Raw genomic sequence first — 21,363 nt, forward strand, 5'->3', positions numbered from 1 at the left:
ACATTTGAAACACTTCTATGCTAGGTCATATCACCTCCTACTTCGGTACAGGACACAAAATAAAAAAATACAAAAAATAAAAAAAATATATATTTTTTTAAACCTTAAACTATATTAGGAAAGCAGGAAGTGAACAAATGTAACAGTTACTGATTGTAAAAGCACCAGATGGAGGGGTAGGATTTAATAAGCTTTGCTTCTTCCTACTCCTTTTGGACATGTGGAACTGGGAACTGATTATGGGATGCACTCAATTGTTATGTGATGCATGTTGAAATGAAATAAAACCATTACCATTACCATATGATACCATACAACATCCATATCAAACTTGCACGGGCCGCACTAACATTCAACTTTCATATCAAGGCCCGCAGGCCGCGAGTTTGAGACCCTGGTATAAATGTATGACTCACCTGTGTTGTCATCTCCTGGCTCATCACTCTCCCTTCTCTTCACGAGCGTCTGGACAGCACAGAGCACGCTGCTGATGTTTCTTTCCAGCTCAACAGCAAACTCATCAGAGAATGCGGACGTCTCCTCTGGAAACAATCAGGCATCCCATCACGTGACGTGAACGTCTGCATTGTCAAACATTTTGTGCACTCACCAGAGGGAGGGTGTCCAACCGAGAGAAGCTGGCTCTTCCAGGTGGTGAACTCTGTGACATTGGTCAGTAACTCTTCCATGACAAAACGCAGGCTCTGGATGATGGCTGGTTGAAGCATGTTGCTGCAGACGCGTGCGTCCGGCATGAAGAATTGCTGAATATCACGCAGCTGACACATCACAGTGGTCAGGTGATCGAAAGCAGAGCAGCACGATTGGAAATGCTTCCTGTGCACAGAAGTAAGAATAAGGTGGAATTATCTCGATATTGGTTTTTATTACAAGCACACGTGCCTACGCTTTACCGTGTAAGTAGTACTCCGTCTGAGCTCCGCTGTGTCATGTGATGAAGCTCGGTCTTCAAGATTAATGTCTGCTTCAGCGTTGTAGCAATACGCTGGTTGAGCTGACCCCAGGCGGCATCTCCTCTCCGCATCCGGCAGCCAGGGGGCTGGCGATGATCTGCCAGCGGAGATGCAAACCTTAGCGAGCTTCTATTCTCTCCTTCCGGCTGCTGGGGATCTCCAGGGCAGCACTGCAGAAGCCAGGAGAGCTGCTGAAGCAGGATGGAACACCGAGCGGCCAGATCCTGCCCTTTGGTCACCCAAGCATGCAGATGTTCCTGCGGCAGGAGTGGGCAATCTGCGTCCTCACTGCGGCTTTGGAGTTGGACCCTGATGTCCTGCACGGTGCTGATTAAACTCCTGTTGATCGTCACAGAACTCATATCTACATTTGTTGGATGATTTCTTTGAAGCACCGCTGACTATCGTCCTCGGAAATATTCTCTGCATAAATATCCGTAGCGGTCTTGGCCAGTCACTCACCTGAGATGGACCCACTGTTGAGTCAGCATGGCTAAACGCTGCCTCTGACGGAGGAGCAGCTGAAAAAGGTGAGATGAGAAACCTCGACAGCGCTCGATGTTCCCCAGACCCAACTCCTACAACACACACACACATGACAGGTCCTAAAACAGCTCTTGGCCTTCAACCTCTTTCCTTTGGTCATCAGACAACTCCAATAAATTCTCTTACTCTCCCAGCGTGATGGAGGGCAGTCTGCAGAGCATTTCTCCTCGCCCATGAAGAGTAGAAGTAACGTTGACAGCCATCCCACGCACTTAGCAACTCTGACATCAACCTGCAGCACACGCGACAAGAAAGTTAGTACGAGAAGAAAGTACATGAACTAACCTTTACGACTGTGTATAAAAATGAATGAATACATAAATAAACAAGAAAAAAAAGGAAGCAAAAATGGAAAAAAAACAAGAATAAAGTCAAAATATTCGGAGAATAATTTATAATATTAAGACGAAAAAAGTTTTAATCGTACCAGAAAATTAAGTGGTAATTTACAAGAATACAAGAATAAAGGCAAAATATTAGGACAGTAAAGTCATAATATTAAAGTCATAACACTGCATTAAAAGAAATAATCTTACCAAAAAAATTAGGAGAATAACTTAATAATAAGAAAAAAAGTGTGTAATCACACAAGAAAGAAAAACAGCATTTTTTAAATAATAATTGTGAAATATTACAAGACTTAATTCGTAATATTAAAAAAGTTTGAAGAATAAAGTTGACATAATGGAAAAATAATTAAGAGAAAAAAATGCAATCTTACAAGTAAAAAAGTCATAATCTAAGAGAATAAAGTCAAAATATTAAAGGTAAAAAATATATAATATTAAAAGATTCACCATAATGAGACAAAAGTGTTGTAATAAAGTCATAATATCAGGGTAGTAGTAATATGCCAAACACACAAACCAAGTAGCAATTTAGATGATATTGAGCTATACATCTCCACCACCTCCATCAACTCCATCAACATCTACTCCACCCTCACCGACTGCTTAACTGACATCAAATCTTGGATGGAACACAATTTCCTCAAACTTAACATAACAGTGACAAAACAGATATTATCATCATTGGTCCCAAAAACATCACAACACCCATTCTTATTTCCGAGAGGAATATGTGAGGTTTACCGGGTCTCAGTCGGGTCCTGGGGTCCGACAGTGGAAAAAGCGGCGCTCATTTCCAGTGGCGGTATACACAGGGTGTCCACAGGGTCAGCGGTCCTGCTCCATATCAAACCTTTACGGTATGATAGACCTTGGAAAGACATATGGCGGGGTTGTGGACCACTTGAATCTTCTGACATAAGACATGACGCACGGTCAAAGGTACCTATCTCTGCCAGCATCTTAAAGAGGTCGGACAGCGCTCTCTGCTTTTGCTGGAGGATGTGTTTGACCTGAACCTTCTGCTTGTCTTTTTCTGCTGACGGATCCAAGGTGAGGCCTTGCAACTCCTGCAAGGTTCTGATGACCTGACCTGACGGGGGTGACAAAAACCACAAGTGTACAGTCAGTCCTTGTTTATGGTAGTTAACTGGTTCCAGAAGTGAACTTATTTATGATGTTTGTTTGTTTCTTTCTTTCGGCTTTTTCCCTGATTACGGGGTCTGATTTTTGGCCTGCGGATGCCCTTCCTGACGAATCCCGATGATGCTTACTAGTGGAGATTCGAACCCAAAGCGTCCGCTCCAAAGTCCAGAACGTCAACCAATACACCACAGCGTGCTCAAACTTATTTATGAACATAATGTTTTCAAACTTAGACCAAAGAAAGAACAAAAAAGTTGGGTGCTGGTGCATCACGGTAGTGCTTTTATGGTACGCCATTTCCATTTTTACAGGTTATAGACCACCGAATCGTTACCATTAAGTGTAAAGTACTCCCATACAATGCTGATTTGGGATCAAGTAGATTACCTGTGAAACAGTCCAGATCTTCAGTCAGTTCAGGTGCTGAGTGTTTCTTGAGGAGCTGGACACACACTTTCTTCATCTTTCGGGTCAGAAGAGGCAGACGTCCTTGCAGAGATCCCGACTCTACTCCGTCCTCCATCTTTAAAACCACATTCATCTTAGTGGAATCCTGATATTTGTCAATAAGTGATGACATCTTAAAAAGGACACTGGTTAAGAACCTGGACTTGCAGGTCCAGATTCTTTCCTGGCAGGGCTGGCTTGAGTGCCTTGTGCAGCCGGTGAAGGGGTGTGTCCTCTGGGTTTCTATCCACGTTATCTGGAGAAGCGCTGCTTTCCTCTTCAACCAGAGCAGGGAGACTGGGGCTATTCAGAGCCTCCTCAAACTTCTTGACGAACTTGAAGAGCGTGCTGAAGGGAAACCCGAGCGAGTCATGAAGATGCCCGTGGAGAAATGAGCCACTGATAATCTTACCGATGCGTCTTCTCCACAGACTGCTTGAGGGACCAGAAACTGACATCATTCCACTTGGAGATCTTGACAAAATCCTGCAGCGACAAAACGACATGCCAATGAGAAATACACGCGGCAAAACTGCAGTATTTGTATAAGATTAAAGAAGACTGATGCGTACCTTCAGCTCCTTCTCAATGGGCTGTCTGAGCTGGAGGATTTTGGTGTTAATACAGTCGGAAAACTGACTGTAGTATTTGTGCAGGTTCCACAGAAGATGACATAACTGACCTGTGGATTACAAATATGCATTCACTTCATGTCACAGCTTCAGAAATTGAGAGAAAGCATATCTTGTACTGTATATTCATGAATACAAATACATTTTTAGCATGAAAGGTACAAAACAAAGTGAAAAGTATGAGCTTGCAAAGAAAGACGCCAGCTGACCTCGTCCAGGCTCAGTTGGGAGCAGAAGGATGTGGCAGTGGAAAGTGAGCAGCATGGTCAAGCGGGTGTGGAACTCGCCCAGGTTGGCCCCTTCCATGAAAGCTTGGAGAGTGGACGACAACGAGGACAGGGAAAGGTCTCCCATATCTTGGCCTAGATAGAAAATCATGTCTAGTTTTCCACGTGCAAACAGAGCTACAATTGCATACTTTATGTTGTGTACCTGAACGGGCAGGCATTGTCTGGTCGGCCAGATATTTGGCTAATAGCTGGTAAATAGAGAACCAATGCTTGGTCGACTTCTCGGTGTGGCGCTTCACTGCATTGTCCAGACTGCTTGACCAACAACTGCCGCAAAAGATGCATTTACTTTCACAATTGCCACACAAAAATCATCAATAAAATTCCCAGTGAAGTGTACCAACACATACGTACATATGCAGGGTATGGAAGTGTGTGTGTGGCTAAAAACATTTGGTCTTACTTCAGCTCCAGCTTCCGCCATTGGATAATGAGCTGAGTCACCGCTTCCAGTTCTTTCTGCAGTGACACCGCACGGCTGGCGTTATTCTCCCAGTCCTACGAGCAAGAAAACATCAACACGGGACATGGATTCTTTGCCTCAAGTATTTCGGAATTTTCATTCAGTGTGAGGGACGTGGAAGATGTTGCATGGAGAGCTTACTTGTGCTTTGCTCAGCAGTATCTCCAGACCATTGAGGAATGCTGCTAGTGGACTGGACAAACCAAAACCCATGATCCTCTCGATCACCACAGTTAGCTGCAACACACAAATGTCGCTTTAAAAGTGATCCCTCGTTTATGGCGGTTAATTGGCTCCAGGTTAGACCATGAAAAGTCCTACAAAGTAGGATTTCCTATTTAAAAATTGAAGATTTTTGTAGCCAGAGCATAGAAAACCTGCTCAAAATACACATTGTAACATTATTAGAGTCCTCTAGGCAAGACATAGCACCCCTATAGTATCACATCAAAATCAAATCAACTTTATTTGTAGAGCACTTTTCCTGCAAGGACATGCAACGCAAAGTGCTTTACAGAATTAAAAACAATTACCACAATTAAAAGGAAAATATAATTACAAAGAAACCAATTGGAAGTGGACCAACTTTATGGAATGGTGTGTGATCCTGGGATACCTGAAATCCCATTCATGACTACTCACCTGTACAAGGGCTGGGTGTTCTGGCCAGTCCGCGAGTCTCTGCTTGACAGCGATATTCATCTGCTCCAAGACGGCGAGACACAGGCGGGCCTCGCTCAGATTGGGATGTTGATAGAAGTCGTAAGGTCCTTCTGACGTGAGAACCAGAACATCTGACCCTGTCGCCCCGTTCACTGTGTTCTGAAGGAGAGTGGAGAGCAGCAGCTCACTGCCTGAAAGCAGCTGGTTCACGTCTGCATCTGTGGGGTATTAATAATACAATCAATACATGATACAAAATCATAAATTAACAATTTTGCAGCGGAGGTGCAAGAAAGGCACTCACCAATCAGATGATAGAAGTGTGTCATCACGGGGGCGGCGACTTGGTAAGAGGACACCAGGGTGTTAACGTAGTCGCTGACGTGAGCGGCCGGCGCCGTGCTCTGGTACCACAACGCCCGAGCGTACCCCAGACACAGGCGCTGGTGAATCTGCATCACTGTGGTCATTGCGATCGGGGAGAGAACACTACTGTCGTCTTCTCTGGCTTCTTCCTCCTGGCTTGCATCTGCTGGAGCCTCCAAGCTGGGCTCACTCATGTCTGCAAAGTCCTGGATGGGGAATCAAAATGGGAATATTTTCACTAGAGAACTTGTACTTCTGTTGGTCCTCTTCAGCTATTGCTGTAGTCTGTGGGAATGTGAGTGGTAATGCTTGACCTGTGTCATTGACTGGAACCTCAGGAACCTCACACTGCAGTACTTCAACTCTAATGTTTAGGCTATTTAATCTGCAATATCTTGGCTTTCTTGTGGTTTTTCTCCCTGTAGGATTGTATTTTTCTGTTTCTGTTTCTATTAACATTCTGACATTATTTTAATAAAATTACGACTTTTTCCTCGTAAAATTATATTTTTATTTCAATATTATTGTTTATTCTTCTCATATTTTTACTTTATTCTGATTTTTTCCCCCCACATAATAATATGACAACTCTTATTATGTTTTTACTCTACTAATATTTCAACTTGGCTGCATGGCGGTCGTGTGGTTAGCGCGCAGACCTCACAGCTAGGAGACCCGGGTTCAATTCCGCTCTCGGCCATCCCTGTGTGGAGTTTGCATGTTCTCCCCGTGTATGCGTGGGTTTTCTCCGGGTATTCTTTTGGAAAAATAATCAGACTGTGTATAAATATTTCTACTGTATATTTTTGTACTTTGACTTTTAATAGATATGTCTGCACCGACTTCACCAAAACTAATTCCTAGTATGTGTATGACCATACTTGGCAATAAACAATTTCTGATTTTCTTCCTCTGCTTGTCCTCATTAGGGTCGCGGGTATGCTGGAGCCTATCCCAGCTGACTTCAGGTACACACTGGACTGGTTTTCTCTTAATATTATGACTTTATTCTCTAATATTTACAACTATTCTTGTCAAATTACAACTTTTCTTTCTCATAAGATTACATATTATTACTATTTTCTACTTTATTCTTGTAAGATTTGGTCAGCCCTGCTCTAGAACAATAATCATTTTAATAATAACTTCACGGTAGGTGAAGACTGCCTATTGTGTTGTGTATCCAGTGTATGTAGGCCACACAGCAATCGTTATTGGGCTCACAGTGCCAACGCTTGAGGTTGAACAGCTTATAGGAAACAGGAGGTCCGGTTAAATACCTTCTCAAACTGAGGGAACTGCCGTCTGAAGTCCCTCTCTTCCTGCTGGTCCTCGGTCAGTCCTGTGCCATGCAAGCGGCTGCCACTGCGGTACAGAGAAGCCTCCTGCTGTTCACGATCTCGCCGCTTCCTCTCCATCTCGTCCCACTCATTTACAAGGGCCTGAAGGGGAATCATTGCCCAGGTACAGTAAGAAAATAATGATGATTTTCATGAGGATATAAGCATGATCGAGCGTGTCTGACCTGACAGATATGCGTGAAGGTGTTCCACGCTGCAGGACTAAACCGTTCCGCGCTCAGTGTGTGGCACTGTACAAACAGCAGAGCATTGAGGAGCAATGTGGACGGCTGCGCCAGCACATGACTTGTTCCTTGTGGCAGCAGCTTCCCGAGATTATGCAAAACTTCCAGACTTTCATTGGAGCAGAGGAAGTCAGCCTGGGTCAGGTAGGATTGCTGACTGGAGGACAGGGAGGGAAAGGACAAAAGGCAGGACACCAGGTTGGGAAGTCCAGGCACATGACGTAGCGAGGCAGCCACTTGGGAGGCCACCAGCTTCATGCCATAACGGAGTTGGAGTATTCCAGCCGTTATGGGCTCCACCACATCCGGGTACAGAGGGTAGTCCTCTTGGAGCCTCTCAAAGAAGCACTGCTGGGAGTTCTGCCAGACGGCCTCCTCCTTCAGCAGGCCCTGGACAGCTGGCACTGAGGAGGAACCAGACAGGGCGCTTTGCAAGCGAGAGAGCAGATCTTGCACTGCCGATGCCTGGCCAATGCTGCAGAGGTAGTGCTGGAGGTCCTGGAATAACTTTCCGTACTGCTGTTCCTGGGGACGACATGCCTGCTTCCGAGAGAGCTCAGCTATTTGCCCCTTCAGCTGCTGCATGCGGAGCCGCAGATATCTACAGGCACAAACTCAAAGCGATTAGCATGAGGGTCATGTGATTGACGTGGCATCTCCACATCTCTGTGAGTAATATGTCTACCACCCAGCGCTAGTGCGTATGTGCAAGTAAACCTGTTGTAAAAAGGAGTAAATCTTCTAAATGTGCATCCCTTTGAAGGAATCTTTACCACAATGTTTTCACTTAATACTTCTATATTAGGGTATTGTGTATATATGTCATTTACTATGTTTTACGTCTGGTGTAACTTTTTGACTCACAGCCACACAAGGTCAACAATTTTGCTGGGGGGGGGGGGGGGGGGGGGCATCAAAGAGAACGACATACTTAATCATGGTGCAACAAAACCTTGGGCAAATACAATTATCATTGTAATATTATTGTTATTATAATTATTATTATAATCTTTCTCATTATTACCATCATTATAATCATATAATCATATTACCATTTTCATCATTATAGTTGTAACAATTTTTGGATTATTATTATATATATTTTTCCATTATTTTATTTTACAGACTTCATTGCTTCTTGTAGAGTGCTGCATCATTTGTTTTCTGAAATCCGCAGTATTTGTGCTTTTATTGTCAATTTATTAGCCCACTTTCCCCCCCTAAGTGTAACATTTACATATCATTTTCTGGATTGCACATGTCTAATCTTGTGCATTAAAAAACAAGAACTTTCAGTGCTTATTATAGTGTGTACCTGCTCTATAGGAGTCCACCTCAATGGGCTGAAAAATTAGCATAATGGCTCCCCATTATTAGCATAATGCTTGGTGGGCCTGATGTGGCCCACGTGCTGCAGTTTTCCCACCCCTGTGTTAATGTATAATTTATATTGCATGTAGTAAATGTCATTCTCATCTTTCTCATTCATTCCTGGCTCAAACCTGATTCGGGGATGCTGGATGCCATCAGTAGTGCTGCTCTCCTCCAATTCTGCCCCGGTCACCAGCTCAGATGATAAGCTCCGTGTTTTCCACTCCTTATGCAATATTTCCAACTATAAGGATGGAGAAAGACAAACGTCAGTGGACCATCAGTGGATACCCGTTTCTTCCCTGGAGTCTGTACATGTAATGAACCCATATAATACATGCATGATACAAAAATGGGCCAAATAAAATCATAAAAAAAGACATGCATTTTTACCTATGTGTTGTTTTGTTCATTGTTATGAAATAAGTGGATGCTAACAGTTACTTGTACCTCTTGCTGGGCATAGCCCAGTTTGTAGGCCCGCTTCACAGCTGGGTCAAAGATGGTTTGGGGTGTCCACACTTTGATCTGGAGCAAGCCCATGTTGACCCAAAACACACCAGCGCACGCTAAAGAGTTGCTGCCTTCAACTTTGCTTTGAGTGTATTCCTGCAGGCAGGTGATGCAGCCATGTACTATTCCATCCGGGATCCCTTTGGTGGCAAGGAGGTCTCTGAGGATCCCCTGGATCTCCTGAGCGGCCATCAGCTGGTGAGGTTGCTCAAGCAGGCTCTGGCAGGACTCCATGTAAGACTCCTGCAGGCCAGGAGGCAACAGGTCTGTCATGCTGAGTAGCTGTCGACACAGAACCGCACCCCGCAGCCTCCAATCTGTGCATCTGAAGGTGAAAAAGACGTTGAAAAATGCAACGCGGACGGAAGTCATGTTGACAAGCTGTCATTTCTACCAACTTTAAGTCCGCCAGTGCTGGAAAGGTCATATTGTCCCACAAGACTGCTGACAAATCCTGGAGCTGCTGAAGCTTGTCCTGCCACTCTCCCAGCGTCACGTTGGAGATGGAAAGGAGGGCGGTGCCAGATGGTTCCCACTGTCTTCCAGTCTCACTGCTGCCGAGCACTTCCAGTGTGCAATGGGACCACACGGCTTTACTTAGCAAGGCTGGGCCCTGAACCACAATGACATTTCATCATCACGCCAGCAGCCAACGTGTATTGATTAAGCCGCTAAATATAGTGAGAGCAATACCATGTTCTTCACTCCGCCACGTGTCTTTGGTTGCAGCTCTCGGTCAGCGTTGAGGGGGTCCCATTTCTGCCAGCGGTCAGGCTCTGAAGCGGCACCGTTTGTCCACAAGGCAGCCAAAGCCGCTGACAGCAGCTCACACCACACAAACTGCAGCTCCTCCACTGGCTGATGGCAAAATAATCACTTTTACATCACTCGACCCTCTCCATACTCAACTGTACTGTAAACAACTACAGTACCAACTCTAAAACTCAAGTTAATTTAAGTAAGCATTCGTTTTATTAATCTTCACTCGCTAAATGTACTGCAAAAGGTCAGTAAGGATAATTCATAATGCCGCCTATAGAGAACATACTAACTCCTTATTTCTAAAATCACAAATACTTCAATACTGAAATTTAATAAATTAAAATTAAATTTAAAAAATTAAAATTTAAAAAAATTAAATAAAAAAAAATAAATTAAAAACATAAAAATTAAAATTAAAGTAACGTAAACTATATTAGGAAAGCAGGAAGTGAACAAATGTAACAGTTACTGATTGTAAAAGCACCAGATGGAGGGGTAGGATTTAAGATAAGATATGCCTTTATTCGTCCCTCAGTGGGGAAATTTGTAGGATTGTTGAATTTAATAAGCTTTGCTTCTTCCTACTCCTTTTGGACATGTGGAACTGGGAACTGATTATGGGATGCACTCAATTGTAATCTGATGCATGTTCAAATGAAATAAAAACATTACCATTAATTACTTAAGTCAGTTAAATGTACAATCAAATAAAATGAGTAAAATAATAATAAATATATATATTTTTAAATAACCTTTTCACTCTTGAGAAGAAACCAGAGTGGCAGCAGCTGACTGACATTCATCGGTGTGGACTGAAGGCAGTAGTGAAGATGTCTGGAAAGTTCTAGACGGAATTTCTCCTCTGCTTCTCCGTCTCTATGAATCAAATGAAAACAGGTTCATTAAAATGCCAGCGGTGGTTTCTCTTTTGTGGTGGATTTATGCTTTACCCGTGTGTGAAAGACAACTGGATTAAATCTGTGCTGAGTCGCAGCTGATTGAGCGCAGCCACTTCCTCCGTCAGCGGCCATAGTTGAGCCCTGCGGCTCAGGTCCCGCAGGTCTCGCTGAGACAGAGGAACTCCTGTGTCTGTTGATTCGTCCTCTCCGGACATCGCCTGGGTCTCCATGACACCCCTGGAAGTCATTAGGTGCAGCTGCTGATCCACACTTGACACCAACCTCTCCAATATTCCTGATGGAAAACAACAAATGCTTATTATTGGATGGCTGGGTGCTGGGATACAATTTATGATGTACCGTACCGTTTATTTTTGTTTTGTTTCCCATATTACAGTTTTTTCTTATTTTCACTCATTATATCTTCTATATTGGGTAAGAGGAGTGTAAAGGTCATGTGGGGTTGTTATTTCAAGTTGAGAGGGCTCTAATAATGTTTAAGAGTGTGTTTATAATGTGGTAAACAATGCTCTACAAAAACATTCATAAATAAGGAATCCTACTTTGCAGGAATTAACTTAATTAACACATAAATCAGAGATTGCTGTGCATATACTTTTTATATGGACTTTCATAAATCACCAGAACGATTATTTTGCTCGCCTTTACAACTTCAGAGAATAGAACTAATCGTGCTGATGGCAAAGCCTACCAGATTTCTGTGGATCCAGTTGGTTGTTTGCGAGCAGAACCAGACCCCAGGCTTCGAGCAGACTCTCCTTAACGTCCACACAGAGTCCTGCAATCTGAAGACAGACTAACTCCCGCTTCCAGGAGCTGAAGGCGTGATCAAATGTGAGCTGACGCACATCCAGGGTTTTACTGAGGACCCTCAGCTGCGATGCGCAGTCCGCAACACTCTGCAACTAAACAACACAAGGGGATCTTATTAAGATTGTGTCACTGACGTTCAATGTATGAGATGGAAATCCTAAAATATGGCTGGTCAGGTGAGGAGCAAGCAGCATAAAAAAAGGATGGATGGATGGATGGAGGTTCAAAACCAGTTTTTAATGGCCCTGGGAACATTCTAAAAATAATTATTATGAGAAGGAAACAAAAAAAGTTTCATTTTTTAGGTGTTAGGAATAAGGTGACAATATGAGGGGGGAAAACGACAAGAAGAAAAAAACAACAGCAAAAAGGACGGAATTTAACTTTGTCAAAGAACATAAAAAAATAAAGATCACACGATTAATCACAAGTTATCAGAAAATGTGATCAATCCCAAGTTGTAATATTAAATCGATAAAAAAAACATCTAACCTTGAATGGCAGTGATTTCCCCAGTGTTTTCTGGATGCCTTTTAGAAAGGCAGCCACACACGCTGGAGTGGAGAGAAGCTTCTGGATGGCTCCTGAAACTGCTTTCAGCTCCTGGTGGCCGCTGAGGAAAACACATTACGGTGGTTACAAATACAGAATTAGAAAAAAAACAGAAGCAAAATAGCACAAATGCAAATGAATAATCAAGCTTACTGAAATGTGGCGTGAGCGTCTCCAAGCAAGAGCAGCGGCAGACGGAGATGGAGGTGCTTCTGTACCCATTGCCAGTGCAGCGACAGCACGGCAATCCCTTTTGCGTCCGCTGGCATCGTGCTGCAAACATCCCAGAAACGATCACGCCACGACAGGATCTCCAGGACCTGAACACAAAATGGAAAGTAGAACCAGAAAGAACATTTCAACAGGATAAGCCGGCATATTTGCTATTGTTCTGTAATCAGTAATCAGCAGTAGAAGTTTCAGATAAATATCAGTTCTCAGTAACAAAATTGAGAAAAAGACGCATTTCTTATTCTTGTACATTACTATATGGTTCTACCATATCTTACTTATTGTGTGGAAATATGGGCTAATAGCTATAAAATCAATCTTCACTCCCTAAATGTACTGCAAAAAAGGTCAGTAAGGATAATTCATAATGCCGCCTACAGTGAACATACTAACTCCTTATTTCTAAAATCACAAATACTTCAACTTGCTGATATAGTTCATCTTCAAACAGCTAAAATAATGCATAAGGCTAAAAATAACCAATTAGCTAAAAATGTCATCCAATACTTCTCTACAAGTGAGGAGAAATATGATCTCAGGGAAGAAGTACATTTGAAACACTTCTATGCTAGGTCATATCACCGCCTACTTCGGTACAGGACACAAAATAAAAAAATATAAAAAATAAAAAAAATTGAAAACTATATTAGGAAAGCAGGACGTGAACAAATGTAACAGTTAGTGATTGTAAAAGTACCAGATGGAGGGGTAGGATTTAATAAGCTTTGCTTCTTCCTACTCCTTTTGGACATGTGAGACTGGGAACTGATTATGGGATGCACTCAATTGTAATCTGATGCATGTTCAAATGAAATAAAAGCATTACCATATACAATATATATTACTAACCTCAAACATAATGTGGTCTGAGATATAAGCCTGGCCGCTCTGAATAGCATCAAGCGTGAAGGAATCAAACAGGTGAAAGAAAGCGCATAGGTGCATCAGCACTGGATGAGGCAGGTGACCAATATCCACCGTCTCTGTTATGAAAAGGAAATACGATTACTGTCAAGCTTCCACCAGTCAGCTAAGAAGATAGCATGTATGAAAAAACAAAACAAAAGATTCTACTCCATGTTTCCTGTGCATACTTTTGGAGAAGGCTGCGGCAATCCTCAGGGCACAGTTCTGAGCAGACGAGTTCATAGCCGAGGTGCAAATTACAACCCTCTCCTCTCTGTCCATCATGAGAGTCATCCTGCAAAAAAATACACAGGACCGACACCCCAATTATTCCCCAATTGCAGCAGTAGTATACCCATATCACATTAGAAGCGTTACTTTCACTGTCAAATATCGTATTTGTTTGCACGGTAGAAGGTGGTGGAGCAAAAGGATGACTACCACTCCAAAACATAACATAATGTGAACTAGGGGTGCGTATTGGCAAGAATCTGGCCATACGATACGTATCACGATACTAGGATCACCATACGATATATCATGATACTGTTAACAAGGCCATATTTTTTTTGTTTTTCTTGTAATTAAAGATTATTTCCTGGAAAAACTGAATTACACCAGCAATATGCACTAACTAAACACATTCCATTAGAACCTTATGTTATGCTGTATCACAAACTTTCCTCTGTAAAAACTTAAAGTGTAGCATTTGGATAAATAAAGCTTTAACATCCAGCTTTAAATAAAAAAAACAACATAAAAAACAAATTAATTGTGCATGAGTGAGTGAACAGGGTTACTGCCCTACCTGTTGGTAACTGCATCCAGTGACTGGAGATAATCCACGTAGCTTTCCTGGTCTTCAAAACGCTTGGTGGCTAAAATATCCATGTACTGCTTGTTCCAGCGCATGTCTGCCAACATCCTGCACTCGTCTGATAACACACAAAATTGGTTCTGCTTTTACTTCCTGTTTGTACACAGTACTTCCTAACATTACTGACACCTAGTGACCCGTGTAGAATAGTACATATGATCACAAATATGATTACAAATTTCCCCACTGAGGGACGAATAAAGGCATATCTTAATGCCTTATGTTTGTATTTTACGTCATTCATTAGATCATGTATTTTTTGAAAAAGCACAAGATTGAAACCGTGAAATCTGATCTTTTCCTCACCCAGACATTGTTTTCGTTACATTCTCTTATAGCTACATTCATTAACCTACAAAAAATGACTATATAATACTTGAATACAATTAAATACATACAAAAACCCTACACAGGAAATTATTTCAAACGAAAACGAAAATGTTACCTTTGTTGTGTGGCTGGAGAAGAGCAGAAAGTGATTTTCCCTGAGCAGCAAGATTACTGGTGAATGCGGCCTTTAGCGCTCTGCTTCCTGCTTCCACTTGAACCAAAACCACATCTGCAAAACATCATGTTTTCATCTGATCTTCCATGTGGATTTCTATGTCAAATATTCCATGCCAAATAAGTCCTATAACAAGCCATTTGTGCTTGAAGTAAGCATGTGGGTTCAATATTTACATGTATTGTCGTCATGAGTTACTAGGACGGTGTATGGTCATGGTGGCCCCAGTGAGCATCCTACGGTTAGTACTTAGGTGTAGTCACTAACCAGGTAAGTATCGGTAGCTCTTCCTCAAATGGGACAGCCAGCGGCTGCGCATGATCCAGTCTCCATGAGAGGCTCTCTCCGTGATAAGTTTCACCGCCGTGGGCATCAGCTGCAGAACATCTTGGTCTGGATTTTGCCTTCCGTCTGAGAACACCAGACCTTCGTGGACACCACCGCTCTCCAATGCTCTCTGCAGGTCACTCAGACATAGTGGGCGATTCCTGGGAAGACAATATCAACTGTTGCCTTCTTTCTTCCGTTTCATTGTTAAGGTGCTTAGACCTGACATTAACACTTTATTTATGCTTTAACTACAAAAATATTCCATTTATAAATAAGGATTCGCGGAAATGTATATGTTCAAGGTTCGGGTTTTACTGTTTGTCACAAACCAATAATAAAATGTACTTCTCACCGTTGACCCTGCAAACTGAGGGCGTTGAGGCAAAAAGACAAGACCTGTCCATCACGGAGGATAGTAGAGAAACAGGAATCCTCTGTGGCGAGCAATGCCGATGGAAGGCTGTCAGGCCAAACACCAGCACACAGTAAGCCACTTCCCCAGTCCTCGTCCAGGACTGTCAGGTTCTGCTCTATTATCTTCATGGCCAGCTGGAAAAATGGGAGCAAACGCACTTCATGATGGTCCTCCAAGGCTGCTGCGTGCACTTGTGAAATGACGAATGATGGTTGCTACCTTTAGGTTGGCAGGGGTGCGTTGGCAGTGTGCGTACGCCTCTCCGCAGGCGTGCTTCAGTGCGCTGGCTAAATCCACACCTCTCTGCAGCTGGCAGGACAGCAGGGTGGCAGCATGCAGCATGGAAGCCACCGACGAGGCAGGGGAATCTAAAGAAAGCAAGATGTACTCATTGTGCAGAGTAAGCGTACGTTACGGACCTCGTTTTGCAGACGCTCACCCCAGATGGCGCCTTTGATGCTTTTATGTATGTCAATCAGCAAATTGCACACGCAGTCTCCAGTCACTCCTGCACAGCCAAGCAATGTTTTCAAATCCAATGTGTCCCAGGAGATGCCCTCGTTCTCCCCAGGGATGTAGACCTCCACCCCTCTGTTCCTCATGGCTCTCGAGAGCTCCCCGTGCACAGGGTCCATTGTCAGGAACAACCTGCTCAGCACAAAAAGCATCTTTAAGGATTTGGAGCAAATTCATAATCCTAATAATGAAATAATACTACCTGAAATTAGGATGTGGTGTGATTTTAGGGGTGCTCCCATCAATGATCCCGCGTTCATTAATGGTGAGAGATCCACCAGGTTCCAGCAGGGCATTGAGACGATCCAGTACAGAGGCACTAAGCATAACAAACACTTTCAGTTCATCCATTTGATACAATTACTAAGAACATTATTTTTAAATCAGTAATGACAAGCTAAAAGGCATCAGTAGCTCAGTCCACTTGGCTTAGGACCATGGAGTTGAAGGTGTGAATCCCGGTGCAGAGTACTGCCTACCTGCAGAAGTTCACATTGTCCATGAGCAACCAGTCGCCGGCCTGTAGGGCTTGGATCAGCATCCCGTCCAACCACTCGAAGCCTCCAGTGTTGTTGCCATCCTCCTGCTGGGTCAGACGCACTTTCAGCAGCTTCAAGTCCTCTTGCAGCTGGGACACATCTAAGGGTTTAGCACAATCAGTAACTGTTCCTGCTTTCCGTAATACAGTTTACGTTTTTTTTTTGTTTTGTTTTAATTTTTAAATTTTGTAATTTTTGTCCCATACCGAAGTACTGAAATGACTGCAGATTTTTTTTTAATTTTGGCTTTAAAAAGTTTTCTTGTTAAATTCTATTTTTTAATTAATGTATTTTTATTTTTTAAATCAAAAATCAAATTTAAGACTTTTGAAGGCCATGGAAAACCTTTTAAATGTCTCAGTGTCCCCACGGTGGAGCAGGAGAAAAGGAAGTCCGGCCATTCCCTCAACCAGGACCCATATGGAAATGCATGGCGGTGCATATGGTATCACTATTGACAGCATCTGAGTCTTGCCTGTGAACGCTCTGAGCTTGGCGTTGAGCTTTTCCAGGAGGACGACGATGACTTCCAGTTTGTTTACGGCTTCAGAGGTGACGCTTATCAACTCCTCCTCCTTCAGCCAGCGGCAAAACAGGCCCCATTTTTTCAGCAGAAGCTCTGTCTCTTTCAGGCGGTCATCCAGTGACAACAAGCCATGCCTTGTTACCATAGCAACTAAATAGTCCACGCTTTCAAGAACATGTTGCCATGGCCGCATGATATCCACCTGAAAGAAGAGGTACGGCATTGTCATGGGGGTGTGTGACTGAGAATGAAAACCAAAAAGGGGTAAAGGTCTAACATGTTTAGATGATGATGAATACCTGTTCAAAGCCTCCTAGCAACTCCGTCGTGTCCATGGCACTATTCATTGCCATGACTCTGAGGCGCTTTCCTGCCAAGGCGGCCAGTAGTCTCACCAGGCTGGTCTTCCCGCTGCCCGTTGGCCCAACCAGGATGCTCATCCAGCCCATTTCAACACATTTCATCAAAGACTCAAGGGGTCCCAGTGCTTGGTGTGTGATGGACAACGGAGGCTCCGAGGACACATGGGCTCCGCCATGGTGCTGCAGGACAGAAAACCCCACCTAACGGGAGTTTTTCAACAAAGAAATAATGACTATTTTGAAAGTTGCTCCAGCAAAAAAGGTGCTTGGACATTTGGACTTACCTGCACGGTGAGTGGCGTCATATAGAATTGTCTGGAACACATGTAGGGATGAAAGTCCTGCCCGAACACCTTCTTGAACACAGCCAATACCTGTGTTGGACAGCATACAGTATATCGCACCATCAGCATGACAAATATTAAACAGATTCCATATACGTGTACAGTAATGCCTTATAGCACCGACGGTGATAGGTGAATACTCCCACCATGTAGGATTCCTGATTCATAGAGCATAGAAAATCTGTTTGCAACCTTCTAAATATGTTTTTTTAACAGGATTAGAGCCCTCTTGACATGAACTAACACCCCAACAGTGATCTATACACTCCTATTACCGTATATAGTAGACATAATGACAAAATAAGACAAAAACTAAACATAATAAAAACTGACACGTTGTCACTGGGAGAGTTCCTTGTTTTTGTTTTTTTTTTACTTCCTGTTCTGTACAGTACCGATGCAACTTCCTGTACAGTGCTGTAGGGGTTCAACGTTGAGTTTTAGCTTGTAACGCATCTTGTTGTGAGATCATTCAAACCTGCAATAAACGCCTGTTGTTCTGGTGATTAAGTCTGGTGCTTGTTTGGATGCTGGAAAATGCTTCATTTAAGCCAAAAACAACGTGAAAATTTCTGAAATATTTTTTTTTTCTCTTACTAATAATAGACCATATTCAACCACACAAAGTGGTGAACTAGACAAGTACTATAAACAGTTCAGGTTTTTCTTTTTATATTACGCCTTTTAGTTGTCTATTTTGTGCCCATTTAAAAAATGACTCATGATCTGCAAACGGCCCCCCAACACACACTTGTTATTCTTGTTATTATACTTGTTATTCAAGTCATTATTGCTACTCAAAGGCTCGCATCCTTGGTAGGTGTCAACAGAATCGTATCCTAGCTGTACTGTTTTGCACAGGTCCAAATTTGAAAAATCCAGACCTGGCCTTCCCATCAGTAGTCAGGGAGGATGGTGAGGAAGGATGTACTGCATCAATGTTGTGTTGTTTCATCGTGAAAGCGTTAAAAAAAAGGGATTACCTGCGCCTTATCAGCCTCTGTTCTCATCCTCTCTGCATACAGCAAAGCCACATGTTGGCCGGGATGGATGGATCCCGGTGACTGGTCGGCTTGTATTAGCTGACACCAGCGGAATATGTCACGCAGGTTGAACTCCCAGGGGCTTCCTTTCTGACCCCAGCGTCGCTCCACACTCACCTCTTGGACAAGCTACAAGATCATATGGAAAAATAGCACCATTTTGCAAGTCTGCATCAAGCCTTCTTTCAAATGAACATTTGAAACCAACAAGATGTGTTGATGGGCTGCATGGCGGTCGAGTGGTTAGCGCGCAAGATGTGTTGATGCAAAGCTCTTCGGAGGTGCCAACAAGTCACATATGATGTTCTCTAACTCTTTAATGTGAGCTAGGTCAGCTTAGCGTGGGTTCCGGCCCATGTCAGGGATTATTGTGAGATCATTCAAACCTGCAATAGAAACCTGTTGTTCCAGCCATCAGGTCTGGTGCTTGTGTGTCCTAACATTACCGATACCCAGTGACCAATGTACCATACTACGTATCATCACAACATTTTTGAGCCTGCGGTAAAGCTAAAGTAGCCACATGAAAAACTTACCCTGTCGCTGAACTCCACCATTCGAGAAAGGATTTGTTGATCAATGCTGGGAAATATCGAGTTCCCTATGAACTCCATGTCTTTGTTGGTGAGCTGGTCCACAAACACCTGGAAAGAAAGCAGCCATCGGTAACAAACACAAAATGATCAAAACATTAAAAAAGACTACATGGATAATCTTTACACTAGCAAGTGGTAGCATTTTCAACACTATTGAATTCAAGAAATAACTCATAGCAAAACAGGAAGGTGGTGTCCGTGTTGTTGTCACTGCCATTGTAGATAGACAGACTTTCTTTATTGTCATTGAACAATAACACAGCAGTGAAATTGCCAATGAAATGTCGTTGCCTGGCTCCTGTATAATAATAAATAATAATGTGGAGAATAAATAGATGACATCAAATATGAACAATGTACAGCGTAAACTGTAATTTGTACAAATAGTTTAAATAATTTAGAATAAATAATAATAATTAAAAGTTTTGCGTGTGCATGTGGGCAGGTAGAAATTGAGTCTTTGGCAACAAAATTGTTAATTATCCCTTCAATCAGTTTTATGCACGTAAAACTATAACTATAAAACTATCTGCAGCAGATCAGGCGTACAGTATAAGCAATGATTGTACATATGTTTATTGTTACCTGTGTGAATCGGTTCAGGAATGATTTGGGAAGGCCCTTACGGCCCCCACCTTGAGTGTACGGATTCTGACAGCCGAAGATTTTTGTCTTCTCGTGCTGAACTTGGAAGGTGACGCCCAGCTCGGGAATGAAGACCTCCGCTCTGTGGTCAAAACACGCGTTCAGTCCTTCCAACACCGGCTGGGACGCCAGGTTCAGCTGTCAGCACAAAACCAAACAGAAAAAAGTTACATCGAAGAACACCCCTTTCTCAGTCCACAAGGAGTAGGAAGAAATTGTTTTTTATTTTTATATTAAATTTTTTGTTTTTAATTTTTATCTTTAATTTTTTGTTTTAAATTTGTATCTTTAATTTCTAGTTTTAAATTTTTAGTTTTTCATTTTAATGGAATATTTTAGTAGACGACCTTCTACCTTCGACCTTTTTTTTAACATTATTAGAGACCTCTAGACATAAAATAACACCCCTATAGTGGCCGTTACACTCCTATTACCCAATATAGTGGACATAATATGCAATGAAAATGAAATGGCAATATTGAAGCTCATATGTGTTGCTGTAAATGTTGCTGTAAACGCAGACAGGAAGTGACGTCGTGAGTTTGAGCTTTGCATAGGTTGCAGCCGCAACATTAATAAGGCAAGGCAAGTTGATTTACAGAAGCACCATTGGTACACAAGGAAATTCATAGCGCTCTACAGAAAACGAAGGATTACTTAATTATCTTAATGTTTGGTTTGTACCTCGTCTAGGAGAACCCAGTGGCCTGCCTTCAGAGCGGCCAGAAGCGGACCATCACGCCATGCAAACTGTCCTCCCTTCCCTCCCTCTACGGGGAGATCCGTGCCAAACAAGTCAGTGACGTCCTGTCAAGGAACGGTACTTCATTAATGACGCTTATTTGTCTCATTTGTCTTATTTGTCCGACTTACCGTCTGCTCTGACAGGTTGATTCTGACCAGGTGGTTCCCTGAAGCTTTTGCCAGTGCAGACACCAGACTTGTTTTACCTACGCCAGGTGATCCTTCTAACAGAACTGGCCTCTGCAGCTTCAATGCCCGCAAAAGCCTCTGGGCGTTCATTGCAGTGGTGCCTGCTGCAATGGTGTAGTCGGACAGGGCATGGCTCTCGGTGAGAGGACCTACATGGACACACGGGTATTTGTAAGGGGCTGAAGTACTCTTATGTAAGACTTCC

General features: G+C 42.9%; 1 protein-coding gene across 1 annotated transcript in view; it reads right to left on the reverse strand.

Moving 5' to 3' along the window:
* The window catches only part of mdn1 (midasin AAA ATPase 1), a 48,221-nt gene that overhangs the window by 11,395 nt on the left and 15,463 nt on the right, over positions 1-21,363 (reverse strand). The window contains exons 36-81 of the mRNA XM_058065282.1: positions 21,099-21,307; positions 20,910-21,032; positions 20,166-20,363; positions 19,521-19,628; positions 18,925-19,113; positions 17,882-17,971; positions 17,535-17,798; positions 17,185-17,437; positions 16,650-16,809; positions 16,373-16,489; positions 16,094-16,302; positions 15,874-16,022; positions 15,592-15,788; positions 15,177-15,397; positions 14,850-14,963; positions 14,336-14,462; positions 13,716-13,822; positions 13,471-13,604; positions 12,544-12,710; positions 12,331-12,451; positions 11,717-11,930; positions 11,056-11,299; positions 10,858-10,981; positions 10,037-10,201; positions 9,742-9,956; positions 9,281-9,668; positions 8,962-9,074; positions 7,400-8,060; positions 7,155-7,316; positions 5,813-6,080; positions 5,488-5,726; positions 4,987-5,082; positions 4,786-4,880; positions 4,525-4,649; positions 4,302-4,454; positions 4,033-4,142; positions 3,873-3,946; positions 3,619-3,808; positions 3,401-3,536; positions 2,814-2,960; positions 2,612-2,738; positions 1,647-1,752; positions 1,437-1,552; positions 915-1,313; positions 611-837; positions 417-542 (exon numbers count right to left, since the gene is read on the reverse strand). Coding sequence (XP_057921265.1) covers positions 417-542; positions 611-837; positions 915-1,313; positions 1,437-1,552; positions 1,647-1,752; positions 2,612-2,738; positions 2,814-2,960; positions 3,401-3,536; positions 3,619-3,808; positions 3,873-3,946; positions 4,033-4,142; positions 4,302-4,454; positions 4,525-4,649; positions 4,786-4,880; positions 4,987-5,082; positions 5,488-5,726; positions 5,813-6,080; positions 7,155-7,316; positions 7,400-8,060; positions 8,962-9,074; positions 9,281-9,668; positions 9,742-9,956; positions 10,037-10,201; positions 10,858-10,981; positions 11,056-11,299; positions 11,717-11,930; positions 12,331-12,451; positions 12,544-12,710; positions 13,471-13,604; positions 13,716-13,822; positions 14,336-14,462; positions 14,850-14,963; positions 15,177-15,397; positions 15,592-15,788; positions 15,874-16,022; positions 16,094-16,302; positions 16,373-16,489; positions 16,650-16,809; positions 17,185-17,437; positions 17,535-17,798; positions 17,882-17,971; positions 18,925-19,113; positions 19,521-19,628; positions 20,166-20,363; positions 20,910-21,032; positions 21,099-21,307 — 8,277 coding nt within the window. The remainder of the gene's footprint in view (positions 1-416; positions 543-610; positions 838-914; positions 1,314-1,436; positions 1,553-1,646; positions 1,753-2,611; positions 2,739-2,813; positions 2,961-3,400; positions 3,537-3,618; positions 3,809-3,872; positions 3,947-4,032; positions 4,143-4,301; positions 4,455-4,524; positions 4,650-4,785; positions 4,881-4,986; positions 5,083-5,487; positions 5,727-5,812; positions 6,081-7,154; positions 7,317-7,399; positions 8,061-8,961; positions 9,075-9,280; positions 9,669-9,741; positions 9,957-10,036; positions 10,202-10,857; positions 10,982-11,055; positions 11,300-11,716; positions 11,931-12,330; positions 12,452-12,543; positions 12,711-13,470; positions 13,605-13,715; positions 13,823-14,335; positions 14,463-14,849; positions 14,964-15,176; positions 15,398-15,591; positions 15,789-15,873; positions 16,023-16,093; positions 16,303-16,372; positions 16,490-16,649; positions 16,810-17,184; positions 17,438-17,534; positions 17,799-17,881; positions 17,972-18,924; positions 19,114-19,520; positions 19,629-20,165; positions 20,364-20,909; positions 21,033-21,098; positions 21,308-21,363) is intronic.

Source organism: Doryrhamphus excisus, chromosome 1 (genome assembly GCF_030265055.1).
Source record: "Doryrhamphus excisus isolate RoL2022-K1 chromosome 1, RoL_Dexc_1.0, whole genome shotgun sequence".
NCBI classification, from domain to species: Eukaryota; Metazoa; Chordata; class Actinopteri; order Syngnathiformes; family Syngnathidae; genus Doryrhamphus; species Doryrhamphus excisus.